General features: G+C 41.1%; 1 protein-coding gene and 2 long non-coding RNA genes across 12 annotated transcripts in view; 2 read left to right on the forward strand and 1 right to left on the reverse strand.

Moving 5' to 3' along the window:
- Nucleotides 1-2,067, reverse strand: part of LOC145722796 (uncharacterized) — a 4,430-nt gene extending 2,363 nt beyond the window's left edge. For both annotated transcript variants that reach the window (XR_014147344.1, XR_014147343.1), the window contains exon 1: nt 1,473-2,067. This is a non-coding gene — a long non-coding RNA (uncharacterized LOC145722796). The remainder of the gene's footprint in view (nt 1-1,472) is intronic.
- Nucleotides 1-25,649, forward strand: part of LOC145722801 (uncharacterized) — a 287,389-nt gene that overhangs the window by 73,239 nt on the left and 188,501 nt on the right. The window lies entirely within an intron of this gene.
- Nucleotides 2,185-25,592, forward strand: ZNF322 (zinc finger protein 322). Of its 9 annotated transcripts, none has more exons than XM_081827366.1 (6): nt 2,185-2,329; nt 3,346-3,434; nt 16,744-16,818; nt 19,396-19,448; nt 19,708-19,806; nt 21,254-25,592. In XM_081827366.1, exon 6 carries the CDS (start codon nt 21,436-21,438, stop codon nt 22,642-22,644), a length of 1,209 nt encoding a protein of 402 aa, XP_081683492.1. In that variant the 5' UTR covers nt 2,185-2,329; nt 3,346-3,434; nt 16,744-16,818; nt 19,396-19,448; nt 19,708-19,806; nt 21,254-21,435; the 3' UTR covers nt 22,645-25,592. The 9 variants fall into 9 exon arrangements, with proteins under 9 accessions (XP_081683492.1, XP_081683495.1, XP_081683494.1 ...); XM_081827369.1 differs by having other exon boundaries at nt 19,746-19,806; XM_081827368.1 differs by lacking the exon at nt 19,708-19,806.

Here is a 25,649-nt window from a genome sequence, read left to right on the forward strand (position 1 = left end):
GCATCGGGCTCCCTGCTCAGCAGGGGGTCTGCTTCTCCCTCTGCCCTCTTCCCTCTTGTGCTCTCTGTCTCTCATTCTCTCTCTCTCAAATAAATAAATAAAATCTTAAAAAAAAAAAAAAAAAGTAGGCAGAGAGAGAAGCAAGCTCTCCACTGAGCAGGGAGCCCGATGCGGGGCTCGATCCCAGGACTCTGGGATCATGACCTGAGCCAAAGGCAGCCGCTTAACCGAATGAGCCACCCAGGCACCCCTCTCAAACAAATTCTTTATTAAGTACTCCTTCTCTGTGCTCCCAGACTATAATATGTAACTTCTGCCTCTATGACACCACTTACAGCCCCTGCTGTCTCCATGCTAGTGTGAGCCACTAGAGGAATGGGACTGAATCTCGCCTGTCTTTAAATTCCTAAAATCCAATATAGAGTCACATGAATTGGTAGTGCTCCAGAGACATTTGTTGAGTGAATGAAATAATAAATAAAATGAGCACTTTGATTGGGCCAATGTCTCTTGAAAGAAAAGGCTGAAGAGTTCACCAAGTATTGAGACCTTCTTACATGCAGTGCAGGGATCAGAACCACTGGTTTTTATTCCAGTACTTTTCCACAATACACTCAGCACTACTGAGGTAGTCAAACAAGTACAGTGGTTGCAAGCGCAGACTCTGGTATCAGACGTTCATCTTTCCGCTTCACCAGTTACTAAACGTGTGATCTCGGGCAAGTCATTTAATCTCCACGTACACCAGTTCCCTCCTTAGATAAACATAATACATATCAGAATTTTTCTTACAAGGTAATGAAATAACACATGTGAAGTGTTTAGAACAGGGTCTGGAACATACCACACATAGAACTTAAAAAGTATTATCTCAGGGGCGTCTGCCTGGATGGCTCAGTCGTTGAGCGTCTGCCTTTGGCTCAGGTCACGGTCCCAGGGTCCTGGGATCGAGCCCCGCATCGGGCTCCCTGCTCGGCGGGGAGCCTGCTTCTCCCTCTCCCACTACCCCTGCTTGTGTTCCCTCTCTCGCTGTGTCTCTCGGTCAAATAAATAAATAAAATCTTTAAAAAAATTATTTCAAATATTAAGACGACTTTGGACATTTTGGCCTAAAAACAAATACTAAACCACGGGGCGCCTGGGTGGCTCCGTTCGTTAAGAGAGCCACTACTGATTGCCTCTGAGGTCGGGATCCCAGGGTCCTTAGAACACCCCCCCCGCCCCCCCCGCCGCGCTGGGCTCCCTCTCAGGGCGAGTCTGCTTGAGATTCTGTCTCCCTCTGCCCCTTCGCCTACTTGCGCGCTAAATCAATCAATCAATCAAAATCTTACAAAAGATGTGAATCTAAAATCAACTGCAGCTCCGCCCGGAGAGTTCCAGAATTAGAAACATGACTGGTTACCCCTGAGGATGTTCTCACCGCCCCCCATCCCCAGCGCTTCGCTCCCCATCGAAGTCCCTGGCTGCACTACCCAGGCTTCAGTCCTTTATCTCCTCAGTGTTCGGCCTTCCTCTTTGCTGTCTGAGGGCTTTTTAAAAACCTGTTCACAGAAGAGCTGAGCAGGGAAAACAGATCTCCACAGATACTTCACTCCGAAGGGAATCCCACTTCTGCTCCAACCCACAGAAGTGATTACTCTTCGTTGACTGCAGCCAGAAACGGGACGGGGACCGTCCTGGGGCCTGAGCAGCCAGCCCCGGCCGCAGCTGCCTGCACCTACACAGGGCCGCCGGCACCCCGAGAGAAGCACCTCAGCCGTCTCGCGGGCCGCATCTTCGGTGGCTGCGCGCTTCCGCTGCGCTGCGGGAGCCTCCATTTCTCCCAGATCCTTCGGGGTGTTTTTCTCAAGGTCGGCATTCGTCTCCGTGACGCTGCTTCTGGCTCGAGTTCTCTTTTAACCGCTTTGAGGAAGGAGCACAGGAGTCAGACACTGTAACATACACAACGTTGTCTCTTCTTAGACAAAGCGGCAGCGCAGCGCGCTCCTCAGCCCGGGACCCCGCAGCGCCCCGCACACTCCCCAGCTCCCGGCCCGCTCCGCCCCGAGCCGCCGAGGGCCCCGAGCGCAGGCGCCGCGGGGCCCCGCCCCGTCGCAGCGGCTCGGCCCCCATTGGCCGAGAGGCCGGGGGCGGGGCGCCCCAGCCTCCGAAGCAGGGGTGGTCATGTGACTCGCGGGGGCGGGGCTGCGCCGGCCCCTTCCCAGCCTGGCTGAAAGGGCTCGCGTAGCCGGCCTTGTCGGCCCTTCAAGCGCTCACTGGGTGGCCTGGCCGCAACTCCCCTCCCGAGCCGCGCACAGGGAGCTGCTCCTGGCTCTCGTCGGCCTCCCAGGTTTGCTTTCCTTCTTCTCCCGAAGGTGGGCCCTGAGGTCCACCGCCGCGAAGCCTGCGGCCGCCGGGAAACCCAAACCCGAGTGTCCGGAGACTAACCGGAAGTGCGGTCCCAGGCGGAGGGGCGGTGCCGGCGGCCGCCCGGGTAAGCGGGCCCGCGGGGCCCGGGAGGGGCGCGGCCGCGGGGCCCGGGGTCGGGGGAGGGGCGCGGCGGGACCAGAACCAACCCCCCCACACGCCCTCCCCGGTCCCCGGCCCCCGGCCCCCCGGCCCGCGCAGGGTCACGGCAGCCCCTGCCGCTCGCCGCCGAGCGGGGTCCGGGACCCCCCGGACGGCGGACCGAGAGGCGGTCAATGAAAAGTTGAAAGAAGAGCAGCCTCAGTACGGCCGTTCTTGGAGAGGATAATAGTAAACATTACCAGGCACTTTTCTAAGCGATCTGTATCTCTCATATTGGGGAAAAACCCAAGGACGTTGAATGAAGTCCCCCCCCACCCCCCCACCACCATCTTTAAGACAGAGATTAGTTATGTTGTACTCAAAGCTATGTACAGAAGATTGTTTAACCATTTCATAACTATGGTTTACAAAACCGCATTATATGTAACATTTACTATATGCACTTACCAACTACGTCTTGGGGTGTATATGGTAGAAGAATGGGTCCTTGACCTTAGAAGTTGAGATAATGCACACAAAAAACAATCAGCAGAAAGAAAAATCTAAACAAGTAAAACAGGACTCAGGGCTTTCCTAAGAAGTTAAAGTTAGTCATTATCCAGAAGGATTCTTCATGTTTCGGCTAGTGCGGGTTGGGAAGGAAGTGATGGCTCCCAGTGGCAGCTATTTCTTGCGGGAGAAACAGAAAGTAAGCAAATGTGGGAAGAGGTAAGATGTGGTTGAAGGATGACGACCAGACTGGGGAGTAAATGGGACTGGTATTTAGATGTCCCTCTCCAGAAAAAGTAAAAATTTCAGAAAAAATTGTAAATTTCAACATTATTGATTTTTCTCTAGGAGAGGGAAGAATTGAGTGTTATGCATACTTATGGACTAGAGACCTTTTGAAGCCAAAAGGAAGACAGTCTTGAGTCTTCATTGTTATGGTGAGTAGCATACCAGGCTGTTATGTTTCTATATAAATGGATTTTGGAGACCATGGGGTGGGGGAGTACTTGGGGAGGACAAGAAGGATTGGGGAAGATAATATGAAAAAGGGATTGACACTTTCTTAGCTCTTGAGAGAGCAGAGTGATAAAACTGGATCCTATTTGAGTGTATTTTCTACTCCTTTCCAACATACATATTCACAATAGGCTTATAATAATTGCTTCTTGATTGATTTGCAGCCCAAAAAAAGGCAGAATGCCCATTGCTTAGGCTCTGTAGTTAGAAAATTGAAGTTTAAATTGTCGCTGTGCTACTTACTAGCTATGAGTTCTTGGGTAATTATTTAATTGCCCTAAGCATCAGGTTTTCTGTTAGTGCAAATATTGGTATTAATACCTATCTTACACAGTTCTTGGGAAGATTAAATGAGGCAGTCCATGCAATCAGTGAAAGATAAATGAGGTAATCCCTTACCTCGGGCTTGATACAGTAAGCATTACCTATTTTTTAGATTAATGCTTTATCGACTTTGCTTGTCCCATACACCCTTTAACTGTAAGAATAATCTTGAGCTTTGAAGTTCTGTACTCAGCTTCTCTGTTTGGACTTTTATTGCATGCCTGCTTATTCTGCACACTCTGACCCTAGCCATGGAAGAGAGAACCAGTCTTTTCCTAGGGTGAGGTAAGAGAAACCTCTTGGAGAAGGGTCCCCTGGTGGACCAGCCAGGGCTACTCGCCGAGCTTGTTGCATTGCTATGGGGGTTCTAAGGATTATGGTAGTCCTTTATTTTGCTGTGGTATTTATTCATATTTTTCATGCATGCAACAAATGTATTCTAGAGTCTAGGGATATTGCAGTGAACAAAAGACTAAGTCCTAACCCTAATGGAAGTTATATTCTAGTAGGAGAGAGAAACAAATTAACAGATATAAAATATATACTACAAAGTTGGAGGATGAGAAGTGCTATGAAGAGAAATAAAACAGGATAAGAGGACAGAGCTATTTTATATAAAGTAGTCAAGGTGTGCCTCCTTTTGAGGAATTGATTTTCAGGCAGAGACTTGGATCAAATAAAGAAGCAAGCTACCTGGCGGGAAGAACATTCCAGGCAGAAGGATCAAGTGCAAAGGTTCTGAGGTGGCTTGTGAGGCTAAAGATAGGTGGAGGTGCCACATTATAAGGAACAGTGAGAACTGGGTTTTATTCTGAGTCTGATAGGAAACAGTTATAATATCTTGAACTAGGGAAGTGTCGTGGTCTACTTTAAGTTTGACAACCAGACTGTATTTTATTTTCTAGGTGCTGACATCTAAAAGACTTAGATAAGAATAAGAAAATGATTTCTTTATTTTTAAATTTTTTTTTTCTTCTTGGTGCCCCACAATTTACTGGCTCCTTAGGGCAAATATGATACCCTGGGCTGATAACTTTAGGGAATACTCTGATTTCATTTGCCAGGCTATGACCAAGCTCAGAATCCTTTATTTCCACTCTGCTCTCCTTTTGACCTGAGCAATAATACACATTTTAAAAGACAGAGCTTCCATAAACCTACCATTTTATATTAGCTATTTGTCTATATGCCTGCATATCTTTACTTAGTTGTGATTCTGAATTTTTCCTTTTCATCCTAGTATTTCTCCATAAATCTGTTTCTAGTTTTTGTATAATCTCCGTATTCATCATTAACTGGCTGAGTTATTTTATTGTTTATGATTTAGTTAATTATTTTATATGGATTTTGAACAAGTCTTTACAAAAGAGGCAGGTGCAGAGGATGGACTTGATAAATAGGGTTTTTGTGTGTGTGAAGATGGAATTCAGAAAATAATAGAACCTGTCATTTATTGAGTATCTGTTGAGACACAGGCACTGAGCGCTGAGTCCTTTGGTGGTGACATCTAAGTTCTCGTGGCAGCTCCATGAGGCATGTAAGAGTATCTTAGCTGTTTCATCAAAGGAGAAATTGAAGCTGAAGGAAGTTAAGTAATATACCCAAGTTCTTGCAGCTACAGAGGAGCGTGGGAATTTGAACCAAAATCTGATTCTAGAACTTGAACATTCAGTTTTAATTAGTGTAATGTATTGACTCTTAGCTACCATGTTCTTTAAAAAACAAACTAAAATATCTTTTAATTTTGAAATAATTTTAGACTTATGAAAAGGTTACAAAACAGTACAAAGAATATTCATATGCCCTTTGCCCATGGTCCTAAATGTTAACATTTTACTATATTCGCTTTATGATTCTGTGTGTCTCTGTATACACATACATATACACATTTTTCTCTGAACCTTTTGAGAGTAGGTTATAGACATAATGATTCTTCTCGAACTATGAGAGCATTAAGCCCTAAAAGTCTTATGACATGCTAAGCCCTGAAGTCTTAAGAAAATTAAGCCTAAAGTCCTAAGGTATGTAATGAATTAACTTCTCTCCTGTGCATGTATAGTGCTCCTAGCTACATACCATTCTTGGAAGAACTGAAAAAATAGTTACTCAAATCATTTTCTGTAGGGCTTCATTCTTTCCTAGAACCCCAGTTAAGAATGCCTGCCTTAAAATACAAACAGTTTATTTCCTAAAAACATGGCTCTTCTCTTACCATTATCAAAGTCAGGAAATTAACACTCATAATACTATTATCTTATTCAAATTGAGCCAGTTCTTCCACTAGTGTCCTTTTCAGGAAAAGGAAAAAACCGGTTTTTGTCAGCCAAGATCAATCCATCATTCCCCATTTCATTTAAATGTCTTGTCTTCTTTATCGTGAAATATATATCCTCAGACTTTGTCTTTCACAACCTTGACTTTTTTTTTTTTAGGATTGTATTTATTAGAGAGAGGGCACAAGCGGGGAGGGGCAGAGGGAAAGAGAAGCAGACTCCCCACTGAGCAGGGAGCCCATGTGGGACCACGACCTGAGCCGAAGACAGACACTTAATTGACTAAGCCACCCAGGCTCCCCACTGACTTTTTTTTTTTTTCTTTAAGAGGTTAGGCCATGTATTTAGTAGAATTTCCCTCAATTTGGGTTTGCCTGATGCTTCCTCATAATTAGGTTCAGGCTATACATTTTCGGCAAGATAGCACAGAGGTGACGTTCTGTTCTGTTCTTTACATTCTGTTTGGCACATTGGACATCATGTTACTAGTAATGGTAACTTTGATCACTTGGTTAAGGTGGTGACTTCCAGGTTTCTGTACTGTGAAGTTACTCTTCTTGTTTCTGTAATTATTAAATATCTAGTAGGGAGATATTTTCAGATTGTGTAAATATCCTGATCTCATAAACTTTTCACCCACTGGATTTTTACCTGAAACAATTAAACACTCTTCTTTTGATTGGACATGGTGATTTTTAAAATTCCATCATTTCCATCATTTCTTCTACATTTAATTGTTGGCTTTTTTTTTTTTTTTAAGATTTTATTTATTTATTTGACAGAGAGAGACACAGTGAGAGAGGGAACACAAGCAGGGGAAGTGGGAGAGGGAGAAGCAGGCTCCCCGCCGGGCCCGGAGCCTGATGTGGGGCCCGATCCCAGGACCCTGGGACCATGACCTGAGCCGAAGGCAGATGCTCAAGGACTGAGCCACCCAGGCGCCCCTTGGCTTTTTTAATATAAGAAAAACTCCCGGGGCACCTGGGTGGCTCAGTCATTAAGCATCCGCCTTCAGCTCAGGTCATGGTCCCAGGGTCCTGGGATCGGGCCCCACATCAGGCTCCGGGCCCGGCGGGGAGCCTGCTTCTCCCTCTCCCACTCCCCCTGCTTGTGTTCCTTCTCATGCTGTCTCTCTCTCTGTCAAATAAATAAATAAAATCTTTAAAAAAAAAAAAAACTCCCTTCTCCATCTTCATTCACTTTTTTTTTATCTGTATGGATTCATGGATTCTTATTGTGTTCCTTACTACAGTTACTATTTATCTTGATGTTCTGTTTGTTCCAGATTTGTACCATAGCAGCCCCTCTGGCCTGGCTTCTGGGTCCTTATGGCACATTGTCACCATTTTTTGAGCACTTCCTTATCCTCTGGCACAAGATGTTCTGGGTTCATCTTGTACTGTCTAAACCCTGGAATCAGCCATTTCTCCTAGGAGCCCTGATAGCTTTCAGTGGAGAATGGCGTTTAGAAACCAAGACCTGAGTGTGTGTTATGCTCATTGCTACTAGGACTTCATTCTTTTTATGACCTTTCAGCAGACATTACTAGAAAAATAAAGTAGAATAAACACACACTTTGACACATACACGCATTTCTATTTTTTCTGTATATACTGTAAAACCTTGGCCTCATACTGATACTTCTTATTCCAGTTACAGAGTTCATTCTTGCCTTTCCGTTTTCTCTATTTATAACTGCCTTCTCTGACAGGGAGGAGTCTGTGTGCCATTTTACCCATAGTATATTTACTTATTTGTTCAGTCCTAGGGTATGCAATAAGTACTGTATCTTTACCACCATGGGGAGGAAAAAACCCTACTAATGAGAATTCAGTAATTGTTTATAGTTCTTTTTATCTTTAGCTTGAGTTTGTATAGCCCTAATACTGTATTAAAGTACTATTTGAGTTTTTTTTCCCTTCTGGGTGTTGTGTTACTCATTTGAAACACAGACTCATTTGTTTTTGTTTGTATTACATTTTAACATTTCTCTCTAGTATCTTGTCTATTTATTTACTGAATCTGTGAAATGTAACAGTTCTAAAAGTAAAAATGTTGTGTGTGTTACAAAAATGTATAGTCCTAGATGGGTGACTCTCCCTCCCTCCACCTATTTACACCAGTTCCATTTTCCTGTCCTTTTAATCGCATTTCACCTACCTTGTGATGATAACCACATTCATTAATTTCTTTTACCTTTTCCAAATTTCTTTTTGGCCAAATGAATAGATACATGTATAAGTGTGTGTTTGTTTTTTAAAGATTTTATCTATTGATTTATTTTAGAGAGAGAGAGAGCACTAGTGGGGGGGGAAGGGGGCAGAAGGAGAGAGAGAACCCCAAGCAGACTCCACACTCAGCGCGAAGCCCGATACGAGGCTCAGTCCCATGACCCTGAGATCATGACCTGAGCCAAAACCAAGAATCATGCCACCCAGGCTCCCGCAGATACATGTGTCGTTTTTTATTTCTACTTCATTCTTGCACAAAATATAGCATACTTTTTTATATCATTGTTTTTAAAATTTTACGGTATGTCCTGAAAATCACTCCACATCAATTCATAAAGGTTTTCTTCATTCTTTTACAGCTTCATAGTACTCCATTATATGTGCATATACCAAATTTGTTCAACCACCTTCTTATATATGGGCCGTTAAGTTTTAAATATTTTCAAATTATAAACATTGCTACAGTGAATAACTTTATACTTGTATATTTTTATGTCGTCGGAGGTGTACCTTCAGAATCAGTTTCTAGAAATGGGATTCTGAGTTAGATATAAATGCATATCTAGTTATATTAGATGTTGTCAAATTCCCTCCAGAGAGTTGTACCAATTGGCTTTCCTTCTAGCAACATATGAGAATGTCTGTTTCCCCACAGTTTTGACAACAAAATGTGTTGTCGTACTTTTCAATGTATGCCAACTTGATTGGTGAGAAACGGTATTTCACGTGCTCTTTTCAGTTATTTCATTTTTTTATCATAGACTTTTTTAAGAGTACTTTTAGGTTCACAGCAAAATTGAGTAGAGAGCACATATTGTTGCTATATGTCCTCTGCCACCCCCCACCCGCCCACCCCAGCCTCCCCAGCTATCAACATCTTGGCCCAGAGTGGTACATTTATTACAGTCGGTGAATCTGCATTGAGATATCATTGCCAGCCAAAGGCCATGGTTTTCTTTAGTGTTCATTCTTTGTGTTGTACATTCTGTGGGGTTTGACAAATGTATAATGACATCTATCACCATTTATAGTGTCATACAGGGGAGTTTCAGTGCCCTGAAAATCCTCTGTGCTTCATTTATTCATCCTCCCCCCCACCAACCCCTGACAACCACTGATCTTTTTCACTGATTATGTAGTTGCCTCTTCTAGAATGTCATGTACTTGGAATTGGACAGTTTGTGGCCTTTTCAGACTGGTTTCTTTTACTTAGCAATATGCATATAAAGTTTCTCCATGTCTTTCCGTGACTAGATAGCACATTTCCATTTTAGCAGCACTGAGCAAGATTCCACTGCCTGGATGTAGCCCAGTTTATTTATCCTTTCATTGACTGAAGGACATGTTAGTTGCTTTCAAGTTTTGGCAATTATGAATAGAGCTGCTATAAACATCCTTGTGCAGGTTTTTGTGTGGATATACATTTTCAGCTCCTTTGGGTAAGTACCAAGGACCACAGTTGCGGGATTATATGGTTTTGTGAGAAACCACCAAACTGCTTTCCAATGTGGCTGTAGCATTTTGCATTCCCACCAGCAATGGATAAGCATTCCCATTGCTTCATATCCTTATTAGAATTTAGTATTGTCAGTGTATTGGATTTTGGTCATTATGTTTTTTGGTTTGTTTGTTTGTTTTTTTTTTTTGAGAGAGAGCTTGCACACAAATGGGGGGGTGGGCAGAGGGAGAGGAAAAGGCAGACTCCCTGCTGAGCTGGGAGTCCGACTCAGGGCTTGTAGGATTTTGGTCATTGTAATTTATAGTAGTAGCTCATTGTTTTAACTATCAATTCCTCAGTGACATACAGGGTTGAGCATCTTTTCATATGCTTATTTTCCATCTGTATATCTTCTTTGGTGAGGTGTCTGTATAGATCTTTTGCCATTTTTTAATCAGGTTGTTCCTTGTGTTTTAAGAGTATATAAATATATTGTATATCTTGGGTAACAGTCCTTTATCAGATGTCTTTTGCAAATATTTTCTCCCAGTCTTGTGTCTTTTGCAAAATAGAAGTTTTTAATTTTAATAAAACCCAGATTGTTACTTCTTTTATAGATCATGCCTTCCTTTGGTATTAAATCTAAGAAGTCATCGTTGTCTTTATTTTCCCCCATGTTATCTTCTAGGAGTTTTATAGTTTTGTGTTTTATATTTAAGTCTATGATCTATATTGAGTTAATTTTTGTGAAAGGTATAAAGTCTTCATCTATTTCATATTTTTGCATGTGGCTATCCAGTTGTTGCAGTACCATTTGTTGAAAAGACTGTCTTTCTGCATGGTATTGCCTTTGCCCCTTTGTCAAAGATCAGGTGACTGTATTTATGTGAGTCTGTTTCTGGATTCTTTTCCACCGATCTGTTTATTCTTTTACCAACACCACACTGGGTTACAGTAGCATTGTAGTAAGTCTTGAAGTTGAGTAGTGTCAGTCCTCCCAGTTTTGTTCTCTTTCAATATTGTGCTGGCTATTCTGGGTCCTTTGCTCTCCATATAAACTTAGAGTCAGTGTGTTAATGTCAATAAAATAACCTACTGGGGTTTTGATTGGAATTGAGTTCAGTCAATAGATCCAAGGTAGGAAGAATTGTCATCTTGACAATATAGAGTCTTCCTATCCATGAACACGGACTATCTGTTCATTTACTTAATTCTTTTTTATTTTTTCATCAGTTTTTTTGTTTTCTTCATGTAGATCTTGCTAGATTTATATGTAAGTATTTCATTTTCATTTTGCAGACGTGCTAATGGTATTGTGTTTTTAACTTGAAATTCCAATCCTTTATTGCTGGTATGGAAGAAAGTGATTGCCTTTTATATATTAACCTTGTATCCTGCTGCATGCTTGCTGTAACTGCTTAATTAGTTCCATTTTTGTTGTTGTTGTTGATACTTTTATATTTTCTACACTGACGATCATGTGATCTGTAAGCAAAGACAGTTTATTTTTTTCCCCCATTCTGTGTAATTTTTATTTCCTCCTCTTATGGTATTATCTAAGACTTCCAATATGATGTTGAGAAGGAGTGGTAGGAAGGAACTCCTGACCTTGTTCCTCATCTTAGCTAGAAAGCTTCTAGTTTCTCACCATTAAGTATAATACTTGCTGTAGTTTTCTTGTATTCTTTATCGGTTGATGAAGTTCCTCTCTTCCTAGTTATTTCATGTACTTTAAATTTGAATTTCTCTAAATATGGGTGAGATTGAACATCGTTTCATATGTTTAAGGAACATTTTTTTATCTTTTTGTGTATTGTCTTTTGCCTATTTTTCTCAGGTTTTTGGTGTTTTCTCTCGATTTTTAAGAGATCTTTATATAATAGATTATTTATCTCAAATATATGTTACAAATTTTTCTCTGTTTGTCCATTGACTTTTGACTTTGTTCTTTTCTTTTTACACACAAAATGTTTTTATTTTAGTCAAATGGCCAATTTTGTGTCATAAGCCAAAAAACCTTTCTGTACACTGATATTACCTATATATTCAGTACCGTATGGTTTCAGTTTGTAAATTCAGCTCTTTGATTGATGTGGAATTGATTTTAGTATATGGTGTGCAGTATAGATCAAATTGTATCAATTTTCATGTGACTATCCTGATGTTCTAACATCATTTATTAAAAAGTTCATTTTTTTCCCCTGGTGATTTGAGACATCACTCTTATTGTATACTAAATTTCTGTATATGTTTCTATCTGTTTCTGGATTTCTATTCCACTTATCTTTTTATGTATTCGTGTGCCAGAACCATATTTTTTTAATATTAGAGGCTTTATAGCATAGTTTAATATCTTACAGGTTTATTAGTCACCCCTCAATCTTTCTTTTCATTGTTTCCTGGCTTTTCTTGCATGTTGGTTTTTCCAAGTGAATTTGAGTAATAACTGTAGCTCAAGCATTGTTGATTTTTCTGTAAAGGGTCAGAAAGTATATACTTTAGGCTTTGGGGGACAGATGGTCTCTGTTCAACTATTTTAACTCTGCCATATGAGAAAGAAGCCATGAGCAGTACATTCATGAATAAGTATTACCTTGTTTCAGTAAAACTTTATAAAAACAGGCTGCAGGCCAGAATTGACCTGTGGGCCCATAATTTGTGCACCTTTGGTCTAGTTCCATGAAGAAGTTTATTATTTTTGTTGCAATTGTATTAATCCATAAATCTTTTTAGGAGGAACTAACATCTTCATTATATTGAATCATTCTATCCAAGAACAAAAGATGTCTTTCCATTTGTTTGGGTCTACTTTTGGGTCTTTCAGTAGTGTCTGAAAGTTTTCCTCTTCTTCATTTTACATAATTATGTATGTAATTTACATAATTATTGTTTAATTTATCTTTATTTCATATTTTTTTGTTGTTGTACAAGGAGTATTCTCTATCTATACTCTAGTTGGTTGTTATTTTTGTACAGAAAAGGGCTATTCATTTCTATGTGTGAGTTTTATATCCTGCTGCCTTACTGAACTCCTTTGAGTCACTTTTAATGTTGATTCTCTCTAGGGTTTTCTAATTATACCCTTCTGTCTCCAAACATATAATTTTAGTTATTTTCTATTTGTATACCGCTAATTGATTTTTATTTTCTAATTGCACTGGCTAATACTTCCAGTTCAGAGTTTAATAACAGAAGAGATAGGGGTCATTCTTGACTTGTTCCTGATCTTATCGGAAATGACTAGTTTTTCTCACTTAGGTACTGGCTGTTAGACTAAAAAATGTATATTTTATCATTTAAAAGGAAGTATTCATTAATTCCTACTTATTTTCATCAGGACTGGATGTTGATTCTCTTGTGAGTTCCTTCAGCATCTGTGAAGATAATCATGATTTTTCTCTATAGGCCTGTTAATATGTGATATTATATTAATGGATTTCCTAATATGGAATAAATCTTGTGTTCCCTGAGTAACTCCTACTTTGTCATGGTACTTTACTTTTCTTAATGTGGTTTTAGATTTTTATTAGTATTTTTCACACTAATACTGGGCTATAAACATTTTTATATTCTTCATCAGGTTCAGTTGTCAGTGTTAAACTATTTTCACAAAAGACTAGAAGTTTTTCTTCATTTTTAGTGCTCTGGAAAACATTTTTGAAGCATTGAGTTTATTTGGTCTTTGTAAGTTTGTTAGAATACCCTTATGAAATGATCTAGATCCAGTGCTTTTTTGTGGGCTGATTCCTTAACAACTTTGTGTTTATTCTGTGCATATTGGTGTTTTAAAACTTTCTGTCTTGGATAGGGGTGAGTTTGGGAAAAAACACAGTCTGCCTCATAGGTTATCACATTTATTTGTGTAGAAGTCTGCAAAGTGATCTGTTATATGTATGTGGGGCTTTTTGTTTTATTTATTCCTTATCTTTTCCTTTTTTATAAATATGTACTTTCTCTTTTTCTTCACTAAGTTAGCTAGTAATGTATCATTTCTTTAAGTTTTTCCAAATAAATAGGATTTTGATTTATAATTAGGTTGTTTTTCTCTTTAGTTCACTGATTTCATTTAATTCATTATATTGACATAAAAGTATTTAAGACTATGAATATTCCTTGATCACTGCTTTAAATTTATTCCATAGATTGTAATCTGTAATAGTTTTAATTATCAATATTTAGAAATTTTGTTTCATCTCCCCATTTTATTTTCCCCATTTGGGTGGGGTTTTTTAAATTTGGTATTTCAATAAATTTTTAGTTTCGTGTCTTTTTATGGAACTTACTGATGCTGTCTCTGTGACCTAATATAAGACAGAATTCTGTGACTGATTCATGTGTGCTTGAGAACAAAGTTTACTTCCTATTTTTAGGGTTAAGTTTCAGTAGCTATCATAAAACTTAATAATTAGATTCTCTAGATTTTCTGCATCATTACTTTTTTTGTTCTACTTTGTATGTCTTTCTACTGATAGTGGTATGTTGTCTTATTATTAATGTTTTTGCTATATTTCTTGTTATCTATTGTAGTTTTTGCTTTGTAAGGGTGATTGCTGTATGATTTGGTTCAAAATCATAACTATTACAAGCTATATTATGATTAGGGCTTTCAACATTAAAAACTGTCCTTTATCATGTTTAATGTTTTTCAGCCTGAATTTTCCTCTTCATGATATCTTGAATATAAGGCTTTCTTTTACTGTTTCTATTTGCCTGTATTACTTTTTCTGTCCCTTTAGTTTGAGCCTTTCTGAATCTTTGTTTTAAGTGTCTCTTGTATTTAGCATATAGTTGGGTCTTGGTTTGTGAGCCATGGTAGAAAAATTTGAAGAGGTGAGCCAAACTCATTCTCATGTATTGATATGATTGATATGTTTCGTCTCGGCACAATCATGTTATTTATATTTGTCCTGTTTTTTCAGCTACTTGTTGTGTTTTCATTGCTCTTTCATTAAAAACTTTTTTAGAATGTTTGATTTTTGTTATCATGACTACCTTTGAACATAGATCTTTTGTAATGCCTTAGTCCCATGTTCTGATTTAGCCTTTAATTATCTGGTTTTTCAGTTTTTAGTAGTATCCCTTGACCCCTGTCTGCAATTAATGCAATGACCAGTGAGGTTATTTCAGTTTGTTATCTCTTCTCCTTCCAGTGTTTAGTTGGATTATGTCTATTTTATTAGAACATGATGTGTTCAACAAGACTGCTAATTCAGTGACACTTGGTCAAGTTTTGTGGATTTTTTATCTTTTTTATTTTTTTAAGAAGAAGGCACTTCTTTGAAAATAGTGAGGACATGAATTGTGCCTTTTTTATTTTCCTCTTTTCTAAAAAAAATTTCCCTTCATCTTGAAGGACCTTAAATTTCTCTCTGCTCCTTTTCTCCTTCACTGTGCAGTCCAAAGGGTTCCTCTCCCTTCCTTTTTACTCTCTTTCCTGAAGAATTGCGGCTCCAGGACTGCCTCTAAGTCTGGTGTGTGAGCTAAAAGTCCCTTCCTAATATCCCATTCTGACCAGAACTTTAAATTTTTTTTTTTGTACTTAGAACGGGTTTTCTCTTTCTGGCAGGAAACTCGGTTGATTTTGTGCACCACGAGCCCTCCTCTCTACCCCACATTTTCAGATTGCTCTTGCTCTCATTGGTAGCCTGCAGAGCTTGCATATGAAAGCTAGGGTTTAGTGAAGGTGTGGGTTTGGGTTGTGCATTTCTCTTGTTCTTACAGCTGTTAAAGGATGTGCTGGGAGATTTGGATTTCTGCAGACACCATTATCCCCTTCCTAACTGTTTTCTTACCATGTCCTGTGTAGTTCTTCCAGAGGTATTTTGTTCTTTCTTCACCCATATTTAAGTCCGTGTTCTATCCATTGAAGTCAGTTTTAAATCATTGTCATGGAAGCTCATAGGTTCTCTGAAAAATCCCAGTTGAATTACGATTTGGTTTCCCTGACTTCTTTGTTTCAGGCTGTATCGCGTTCAGGCCAGGGGTTACTCAAGGGAAGGACGGCAACACAAAGAGTCCCCTCGCTGCTGGTTGGATTGGGCTTTAAATTTTGGTCTTCCTTGACCTGCGTGCTGTTTACTTTTCAGAGTCCTCAAGTAGCTGGCCCATACGTTCCGTCCAGATGTCGTAAGTGCATTGTGAGGGAGAACAAGAATGGCCTGTGTTTACTCCCTCTTAACCTGGAACCAGAACCATGAAACATGTCCTCTTTCTACTGGCAGCTGTGAGGGACTGTCATAGAGAGCCTCAGCTAAATGTCCCCATGTGTTGTCTGGGGCTGAGCAGTTCCTTTTTTGCTTCTGATCCTCAGTAGCAGAAAGGTTCTTGAGGGAACTGAAGCCTCAGCCACCTAGAATAGGCAGGTTAAAGCTGCTGAGGGAAGGAATCGGTGGTCAAGTCTGAGCTCTCGAATTTCTCTTATGCCCCTAATTGACCCCTCCCGAGTTGTTTCTGGCTGAAATAGAAATCCCCTTAGGCCGTGGTAAATTTCGAATAACCAGAAATGTGATGATTGCCTGCCCTCCAGGGAAGGAAGGGTGCCGATGGTCAAGTAGTGGTTTTGTTAGAGCGCAAGAGGCTTTTGTGGTCTTGACTGCCCTGTAGGTGAAGGCCCCCTGAGCTCCCGCAGGGAGGATGACCCGCAGCATGCACCATCTTCCGCCATCTTCCGCTGAGAGTTAGGGCTGGGGCCCTGCCTTCGATGTTGTTACAGTCCCAAGGAAGCTGTAGATTGTGCAGATGGTTTTCAGATTCTTTGTTGGCCCCTTTCTGTAGAGTTATATGGGATGGTTTAGGACTATGATTAACCTCCTCAGAACTGAATTTAAGGGATTGTATAAGAAAACCCAACTGTTCTTTTAAGGAACCTAGTTTACCCATTTTCAGGTTCTTCGAGTGAAATGATCCAGTGCTAAGTCTGCTCATTTATAACTATTTATCCTTTTCTTATCCTTGTGTTTTACAGAACGCTCTCTTCCTTGAGAAATCAAATTCTCAGGAGCAGGAAGTAAATGCTGCTTTCCTTCCAGTTAGCTTCTAGGTAAGCTCCAGTTTCTCTAGAAGTGTGCCTTCTCTCTCCTAGACTGTGCCCTGTCAGAGTAGCTCCTGTGAATTCTGGCGTTCGGCCCTTTTCCTTCACCATAGGGACACAAGTAGAATTACAGTAAGGATTTACTCACGCACTCGGCAGATGCTTAGTAAGCCCTGACTCTGCCTGGCACTGCTCTGTGTACTAAAGAAAGAGCGACACACAAGACAGGTAAATATCCTTGCCATATTTTAGACCATAAACAAACCAATTACACCGTGTATCAGAAGGTGATAAATGCTGTGGAGAAAAGCCAAGCAGAAAAGCGGGATAGGGAACGCTGGGGCATGGGGGGCAGTTCTCAGTCCTAAATACGGTGGTCCGGAGAGGCGTCCTTGAGAAGTGACCTTTGAAGAAATAGTTGAGGGAGTTGAGAGAGAGCTGTACACATCCCTGGAGGAAGAAAGCTGGAGACCCAAGAAAGGAGGGGCAAAGGCCCTAAGGGGAACGTGTGGGTGAGGACAGCTCGAAGACAATTGCGGGTGCCTCGCACCATGCGGAGAGAACAGGGAAGAGCAGATTAGAGCAGCATGGTGGGGGTGACAGCAGCCCTTGTGAGGCCTCTTGGGCCATCGTGAGGACTGAGGAGGGGAGGGCAGGGGGCACAAGGGCGGGGGAGGGGAAGCCCCTGAAGGGAGCAGACAAGGCCTCTTCGCTTGTTTTAACAGGAGTTCACTGGCTGGGGGTTGAGGGTTTGGGTGTAAGGAGGGTGGCGATGGGAGGTTGGCCTGAGGTGCTGGGACTGCCATGATAAAATGCCACAGACTGAGTGCTCTAAACAGCAAATTTATTTCCTCACGGTTCTGGAGGCTAGAAGTCCAAGATCAAAGTGCCAGGTCTGGTTTCTTCTGAGATCTCTCCTTGGCTTGCAGACGGCCATCTTCTCCGTCCTCATATGGTCTCCCCGCTGCATGCGCATCCCTGATCTCTGTGTCCTTATCTCTTCTTATGAAGACACCAGTCTTTATGGTTGTTAAATAACTTGCCCAACATCACACAGATGGATATAGAGTTACTGTATTTAACATAAACGTGTGTCCTTTTTTTGCTCACCTGCTTCCCCTTCTCAGAGCTATGAACTTTACTCTTTCAGCCATACATCCCATTTTTCTCTCATTCTGTCCCTCTTTAGTGGTTTTAACATTACATTTCCTGTGGACAGTCTATGCCTTGACTTAAGAAACTACTCCCACCCCATTCAGTTTTCTCTTATCCCCTAGAACTAAACATGAGAACATGTTTGAGTTGACATCTGGAGCCTTGGTATTTCTTTTTATATTTATAAATAATTTTTTTTATTATTATAACAACTGTCTCTGTACCTTACACATGGAGAGTTTACAAATTGCTGAATGGAAATTGGAAAACCAGTCAGAAAATTGATGAAACAGAAAGTCATCCATCTTCTGGATCCTTTCGCCTCATTGTTTCCTCTGAATTCAGGTGACCGTTGCTTATTCTGCTTGTATAGCTGCTTTGTTTTGAGTTCTGGTCCGTCACACTTATTAGGGTGATGTTCAGTCTGCTCTCATATTGTTTTCTCTCACACATATACACAGACTCTGGGCCCACACATCACAGTTGATGAATGGTGGACTCTGTCCCTGGAAGAATGTACACATACCAAATAACATTTGTAATCAAATTTCACAGTCTTCATAGGTTATTTAGGAGTCCATAGATGCCAAATAAGGACATCCGTTCTAGCTTTGAGCACCTACTGTGTGCCAGGTACTAGGGAAACAGCAAATGAAATAAACAAAAATCCTGGTCCTTCAGGGGCTGACATTCTATGGAGAAAAATAAAACAGGAAAGGACAGGACTGTTGTAGGTGCAGGTCAGCTGGGATACAGGTGTGTTACAATGTAAAGTAGGATGGCCAAAGATTTGAGGAAGGCGAGGGCGGGAGCCTTGAAAATCTAGAGGGGATAGCACTTTAGCCAGGAGAGACCGCAAATACAAAGATCCTGAAGTGGGGGTGACCTGGCTGGTTTGAAAAGCAGCAGCGAGGCCAAGATGACTGGTATGTGCTCAGTAGAAGAGCCAGGAGAGGAGTCAGAGTGGAAACCAGGAGGCAGATTGCTTAGGGGCTTGTGGGTTTCCAACAGGAGCAGTTTTGGCAGAGTGATGAGGACGAGTATTAGGTTGGAGGATGTTCCAGAAACCTTGGAAGACAAGAGTTGGAGACAATGAACAGATTTATTTCTTTTGAGGAATTTTGCTGTAAAAAGGAACAGAGAATAGATTTTTTTTTTTTTTTAAGGTTTTATTTATTTGACAGAAAGATTGTGAGAGCAGGAATACAAGCAGGGGGAGTGGAAGAGGGAGAAGCAGGCTTCCCACAGAGCAGGGAGCCCGATGTGGGGCTCAATCCCAGGACCCTGGGACCATGACCTGAGCCGAAGGCAGATGCCCAACCGACTGAGCCACCCAGGCGCCCCCGGTAAAAAGGAACAGAGAGGTGGGATAATAGCTTGAGGGTGAGGTGGTAAAGAGAAGTTTTCATGTTGGTTGTGCTTCTGTTTTAGGGGAGTGGAAACAGCCAGTTTGCTGATTGGTGTGATCCAGAAGAAAAGAACAGGTGCAGGACGGGGAGGATAGAATTGCTGGAGTGATGTCCTTGTGGAGGAAAGGGATGGGATCCAGTACACGGATGGAAGGGTTGTCCTTAGACTGAGCGGAGGCAGTCTCATCCACAATGATGGAAGGAAAGGTGGAGTGCATGACCACACTGGCAAGAAGCTGGTTGATGGGGTGGGAGCACGGAGAAGTGGTTTTTTATGTTTTTGTTTTGAGTATGTGTGTTGTGTTGTTTTTTTGGTTTGCTTAAATTTTCTCAGTAAAATAGGAAGCACAGTCATCAGCTTTTACTCCTTAGATGCCGAGACGGGCTTTGAAGGTATGACGAGGGTCAAACATGGAAATGATCTTTGAAAAGAGTAAGTGTGAAGGACAAAGAAAATGGTGTTTTTTCCCCTTTTGTTTCTTATGTGTTTCTTCTTTGGTATATTGTGAGCGGTTGCTAAATGAAATGACCAATTCACTACCCCCTGTGCTGCTCTCCTGAATCAACCCAATGTGTATAGCATTAATCTGTCTTTCCATATTCCTGTTGGCCATGACATCTTCAATTCACCTACCGGTGTAGCTTCATGGAAAATAGGTCCTCAGTTGAAAGACCTCCATATCTCTCTCCTCTCCCTCTCCTTTTTAATCTCTTACTCATTTGAAGGTGATCTGCATCTCTTACCCTGGAGGAGTGGAGCATTGGCAGCCTGAACAAAGGGCCGTTTTCAGTTACATTAGAAAGGAGAATTATGTCATTGTGATCTTCCTTTGTAGAAGGACTTATTTCCTTAAGATGCTCAACTCCAGGTGCTTTAATACTTGCACATGCTTTAATACTTGCACAGGAGAGAAATTCTTCCACATCTCTTCACTGTATAAAGAAAAGCCTGCCATAAAAGCAGGTTTGAAGCCAAGCTTTCATCTGTAGTCAGTCAGGACTTTTCTTTTTGAGGAGGGTTTGTGCTCATGTGATCGTAACAAAGCAGAATCTTTATCGTAATAATAGCATAAGAGCTAACGTGGAATGCTTATTACCGCGAGATGCGGAGGAATTAACTTATTGTTCGGTTCAACAATGTGGAATAATTTCTGTTATAAGTCCCATTTTACAGAGGAGCAAACTAGGTGTGGAAGAGTTGTTAAATAACTTGCCCAACTTCACACGGCTAGGATGATGGAGCCACAGAAACCCTTCTCTTTCCCAGAGCCTTGGGAATTCTAATGATCATTACCATGTCTTTCCAAACCTTCCGACGGAGAGGACTGCATAGATGTTCACAGTCCTTTTGGGGTTGTTTTCCTCTTGAGTAAGCGTACCAACTATGAGGCCTGTCTTGATTACTCAGTTGAAGCCAGGGAAAGGGGAAGAACCCTGGTTTTGAGATCACCTGGGCTCATAAAAGAAATAACTCTTCCTGGGGCGCCTGGGTGGCTCAGTTGGTTAAGCGACTGCCTTAGGCTCAGGTCATGATCCTGGAGTCCCGGGATCGAGTCCCGCATCGGGCTCCCTGCTCGGCAGGGAGTCTGCTTCTCCCTCTGACCCTCCCCACTCTCATGTGCTCTCTCTCATTCTCTCTCTCTCAAATAAATAAATAAAATCTTTAAAAAAAAAAAAAAGAAAGAACTCTTCCTGATCTTTCCCTGCTGACTAGTTTTGTATTAGAAAAGAGGAAAACTAACTGGTTTCAACCCCTGTAAAAACTAGAGCACTTATGGACTCTGATGGAGAATTTCTGTCTTTCCTGCAGTAATTTTAACTTTGAGCATTTTTTTTCTTAGTTATAGGAATATAAATAATATTTCTTCTTTGTCTTACAGGGTTGGAAATACCAAGTAAGGAATTAGTGTATATGATGCTGGAAACGTGTAGAGACGAGCTGCTCATGACTGAAAGGCCTACGACAGATGTATCTTTCAAGTTCTTACCAAGAAAATGACTATGAAGAACATGATGGGTCAAGAAGACCAATGGAAAACTCCCTAGGAGAGAGCCATAGAAAATGTACACTTCAGAAGAGAGATATAATCAGAGAACTCAGAAAAGGAAAATCTATCATGTATGCCCTCAGAAGGGTAAAAAGATTTTTATTCATGTGCATGAGATTACTCAAATAGATGATCAGATACACCAGTGCCTTGAATGTGAGCAAAACTTCTGTGAAAACTTAGCTCTTATTATGTGTGAGAGATCCCATCCTGGGGAGAAACCTTATAGATGTGATATGTGTGAGAAAACCTTCATCCAAAGCTCAGATCTTATTTCACACCAGAGGATCCACAATTATGAGAAACCTTATAAATGTAGCAAATGTGAGAAGAGCTTTTGGCACCACCTGGCCCTTTCGGGACACCAGAGAACACATGCAGGTAAAAAATTCTATACGTGCGATATTTGTGGCAAGAATTTCGGTCAGAGCTCTGATCTGCTTGTCCACCAGCGAAGCCATACAGGCGAGAAACCGTATCTGTGTAGTGAGTGTGATAAATGCTTCAGTCGAAGCACAAACCTCATAAGGCACCGAAGAACTCACACAGGTGAGAAACCATTTAAGTGTCTGGAGTGTGAAAAAGCTTTTAGTGGGAAATCAGATCTTATTAGCCACCAGAGAACTCATACTGGTGAAAGGCCCTACAAATGTAATAAGTGTGAGAAAAGTTACCGACACCGTTCAGCCTTCATTGTTCATAAAAGAGTTCATACTGGGGAGAAGCCCTATAAGTGTGGTGCCTGTGAGAAATGCTTTGGCCAGAAATCCGACCTTATTGTACACCAGAGAGTCCATACAGGGGAGAAGCCGTATAAGTGCTTGGAATGCATGAGAAGTTTTACTCGGAGTGCCAACCTAATCAGGCATCAGGCCACTCACACTCACACTTTTAAATGCCTTGAATATGAGAAAAGTTTCAGCTGTAGCTCAGACCTCATTGTGCATCAGAGAATTCACATGGAAGAGAAACCACATCAGTGGTCTACATGCGAGAGCGGCTTCCTCCTGGGCATGGACTTTGTTGCCCAACAGAAAATGAGAACGCAGACCGAGGAGCTGCATTATAAATACAGTGTATGTGATAAAAGCTTCCACCAGAGCTCAGCCCTACTTCAACATCAGACAATCCATATCGGTGAGAAACCATATATCTGTAATATGGGCGAGAAAGGTCTTGAGCTCAGTCCTTCCCAAGCAGCAGAAGCCTCACAAATGTCTTGATCCGACAAGAAGTTACAATACCATAAAAAAAATGTATTTACATGTCAGAGAACTCAGTAAAGAACTCCAGGCAAATCTCAGACTTTCCTCAGAGCTCAGACTTCAGTGGGGACCAGAGAATGCAGCTGTGGGAAGTTGAGAAATGGTTTGCCCAGAGAGCTACCCTAACAGAACACTTTTATCAGTCACTCCAATGAGAAACCTTACAAATGCCCTGAGTTCGGGGAAAACCTTTAGTCCACGCTCATATCTCATCACCCACAAGGGGATTCCTACAGGTAGGAAACCTTACAAATGCAGTGAGAGAGCTTTCTAGCAGTGCTCACCCCTCCTCATCCCAAGAGAATTCACACCAGAGGACTTTTTAAATGCCCTCAGTGTCAACAGAGCTTCAGACAGTATGCACGTCACATTGGACGTCAGAAAGCCCACAATGGGGAGAAACCCCAGCAAGTGTGTAAAAAGCTTCTAACAGAACTATGACTTTCTTACTCTTCAGAGAAGCCATACTGGTGAAAATGTGTATATTTGTCTTGAATGTGGCAAAAACATGAGTTGGAGAGCCTTCTTGGGTTTGCACCAAAGAAACCCAATCTGAGGAAAGACCTTACAAAGTCTCTGAGTGAGAAAAACTTCTGTCAATGATCAGCTCTCATGGTACACCAGGGAACTCACATTAGTGAAAAACCCCCCTTGAGTCTGAAAAAAGCCTTGCTAGAAACTCCTACCTTCCTGGGTCCCAAAGAACGTACTCTCCGGGGAATTTTGGCCACTGAGAGATCTAATTGTGGACTGTGTACATATAATAGGTAGTAGTTGACCCATACGGTAGAGATGACTTTTAATGGAGTCAGTATGTAAACAGTTGTTTAGATACCCGGAAGCTTGTTCTGGGAGGAGCCAGAGCAGGTCACAGTGGGCCTGATGGGTAACTCAGGTAAAGATGCTTTTCTTTTATCTGAACCACTTATTGATTGCTTTACTTTTCGCTTTTTAAAATTTGGAAATCCAATAAAGGAAAGGACTGTAACCTTGTGATAGAAGGTGTGGCATGTGTTCCCTGTGGGGGAAAGGATTATGTTGACTTGGCCTCTGTTGATTTGTTTATTCTTGGCTAGAATGGGGACTAGTGTGTTGACAGTAGCCTGGGAACCTTTTGCTGATAGTGAAAAGAACTGAACAGCTAGGGAGTAGTTCCCCTGGATCAAAACTCTCCCAAAAGTTCTCCCTTTGGAGGGCCAGCCTCATAAAGAGGCAGAATACTCAGCTTTTTTACTTAGCATGAATTAAGGCATTCCCCTCAAAAGTTTCCTTTCCCTCAAACATCTTTGAGATGATCAATGGCTTTTGAAATTTCAGCTTTAGAGATTTATGTCTTTTAAACTCAAATGCAAATTTCAGTATAATAGTCATGGCATGATGTCTCTAGCATCTGTATTTTTATGACTTTAAGTCGTCTCTTTCATTGATAAAATGCTCTTCAGCTCCTTGCCAAACGATTAAAGGGAAACCAAAAAAAAGGTTTCAGCCTGAGTGGGCACAGAGTAAAACACTTATTTGATGCATCATGAATGGAGCTAAAACTTTGTGATTTTGAGTATCCCAGACTCCAAAGCTGGTGTTCTTTTCACTCCATTATCCTGCTGTTTATAGCAAATCAAGCCCCATAATGATATGCCTTTCATTTATTTCAGTTCTGCCAAGGAAAGAGAATACTTTTTATTCCCAGGGAAAGGATTGCAATCACCACAACATAAGGTATCTGTGTGGCTTGGAATGTAGGATTCTGAAAATGCTAGAAGGGAAAAGTAGTTGGCAGAATCATCAGAGATTTAAGGATAAGCACTTACCTCCAACTTAACAGGATAATTAACGATCCTCTAACATTCTCTAGAAATACTATAATTAATCCAGGGATTATAAATGGACAATTCTGAGGGTTTTTTTCTTCCCTCAGATTAAAAGACACTTAATGTAAGTACTTAAGATTCCTACAGCATTTGGGACTATAGACTGGTGAGTAAATATTTTGTTGCTACTCTGGGTTCTCTGGTTTATTTAACAAATCCCTGAACTCTGGAGAGTGTTGGCATTCAGACTTACGGAGGTGGCCAGCTGCGACCTGGTATGTGGCTCTCAGCTTTGATCCTAATGGCTGGTTGATGAGCCTGATAATCCTACGGTCAGTGGATATAGCTTCTAGTGATGATAAGGAATCTGGTTCTAGGGTGGGGTGTTCTTGGTCTTTTTTTTTTTTTTTAGAAAACAAATGCTGGAAGTTTATTTGATCTGTTGTGTTTTAGTAATTTTCATAAATAGCTCTTATACCATGAAAAGTTGCCCAGTGTGATAAAACACGCAAGATGTATTTGTTTCTCTTTGGTGCAGATCATGCCTATCACTAGTATATGTTTGACGGTTGTAATACTTAAAATAGTATTGGGTGTATGGCATGGTGGTGATGAAAGTTAGTCCTTATGGCTACTTGTTAGTCATTAGAACTTGGAGAAGGGGACAGAGTTTATATCATTGGCAGGGCAATGACTTGCCCCTTCTTTCAACTAATCTTACTGGTAATTCTCTCTAGTCTTTAAGTAAATTAAGGATGGACCATCCCTCAAATGGAGAATAGTTGGGGTATGAGACAGGTCTGAGTGTGAGGGCTTTTAATGGTGGGGAAAAAAGGTGTTGGTGTTATTCATAGAGCATAACCTGAGGTTGGAGAGGACCACTTGGGAGCCTGTAACCAAAACTAGAAGGTAACTTCTGGGATGGATGGAGGTTCTCTTGAGACAGTGCCAACCTAAATCTACCTCAGGTAAGTAGTTAGAGTAACTTTTTCAAGATTTCAGACCAAACGAGACACTTGTATTCAGTCAATGTATTCCTATGCTTTAATGTTTTTGTTTTCCCTTAATTCTTAAATAAACATTTATTCTGAAAAACTCCATTTTTGTCTCCACTCTACTAAGAACAAGCATTTCCCCTACACTTGCGTGAGAATA

The sequence above is a fragment of the Leptonychotes weddellii genome, chromosome 8 (genome assembly GCF_054177405.1).
Source record: "Leptonychotes weddellii isolate Sample4059 chromosome 8, ASM5417740v2, whole genome shotgun sequence".
NCBI lineage: Eukaryota > Metazoa > Chordata > Mammalia > Carnivora > Phocidae > Leptonychotes > Leptonychotes weddellii.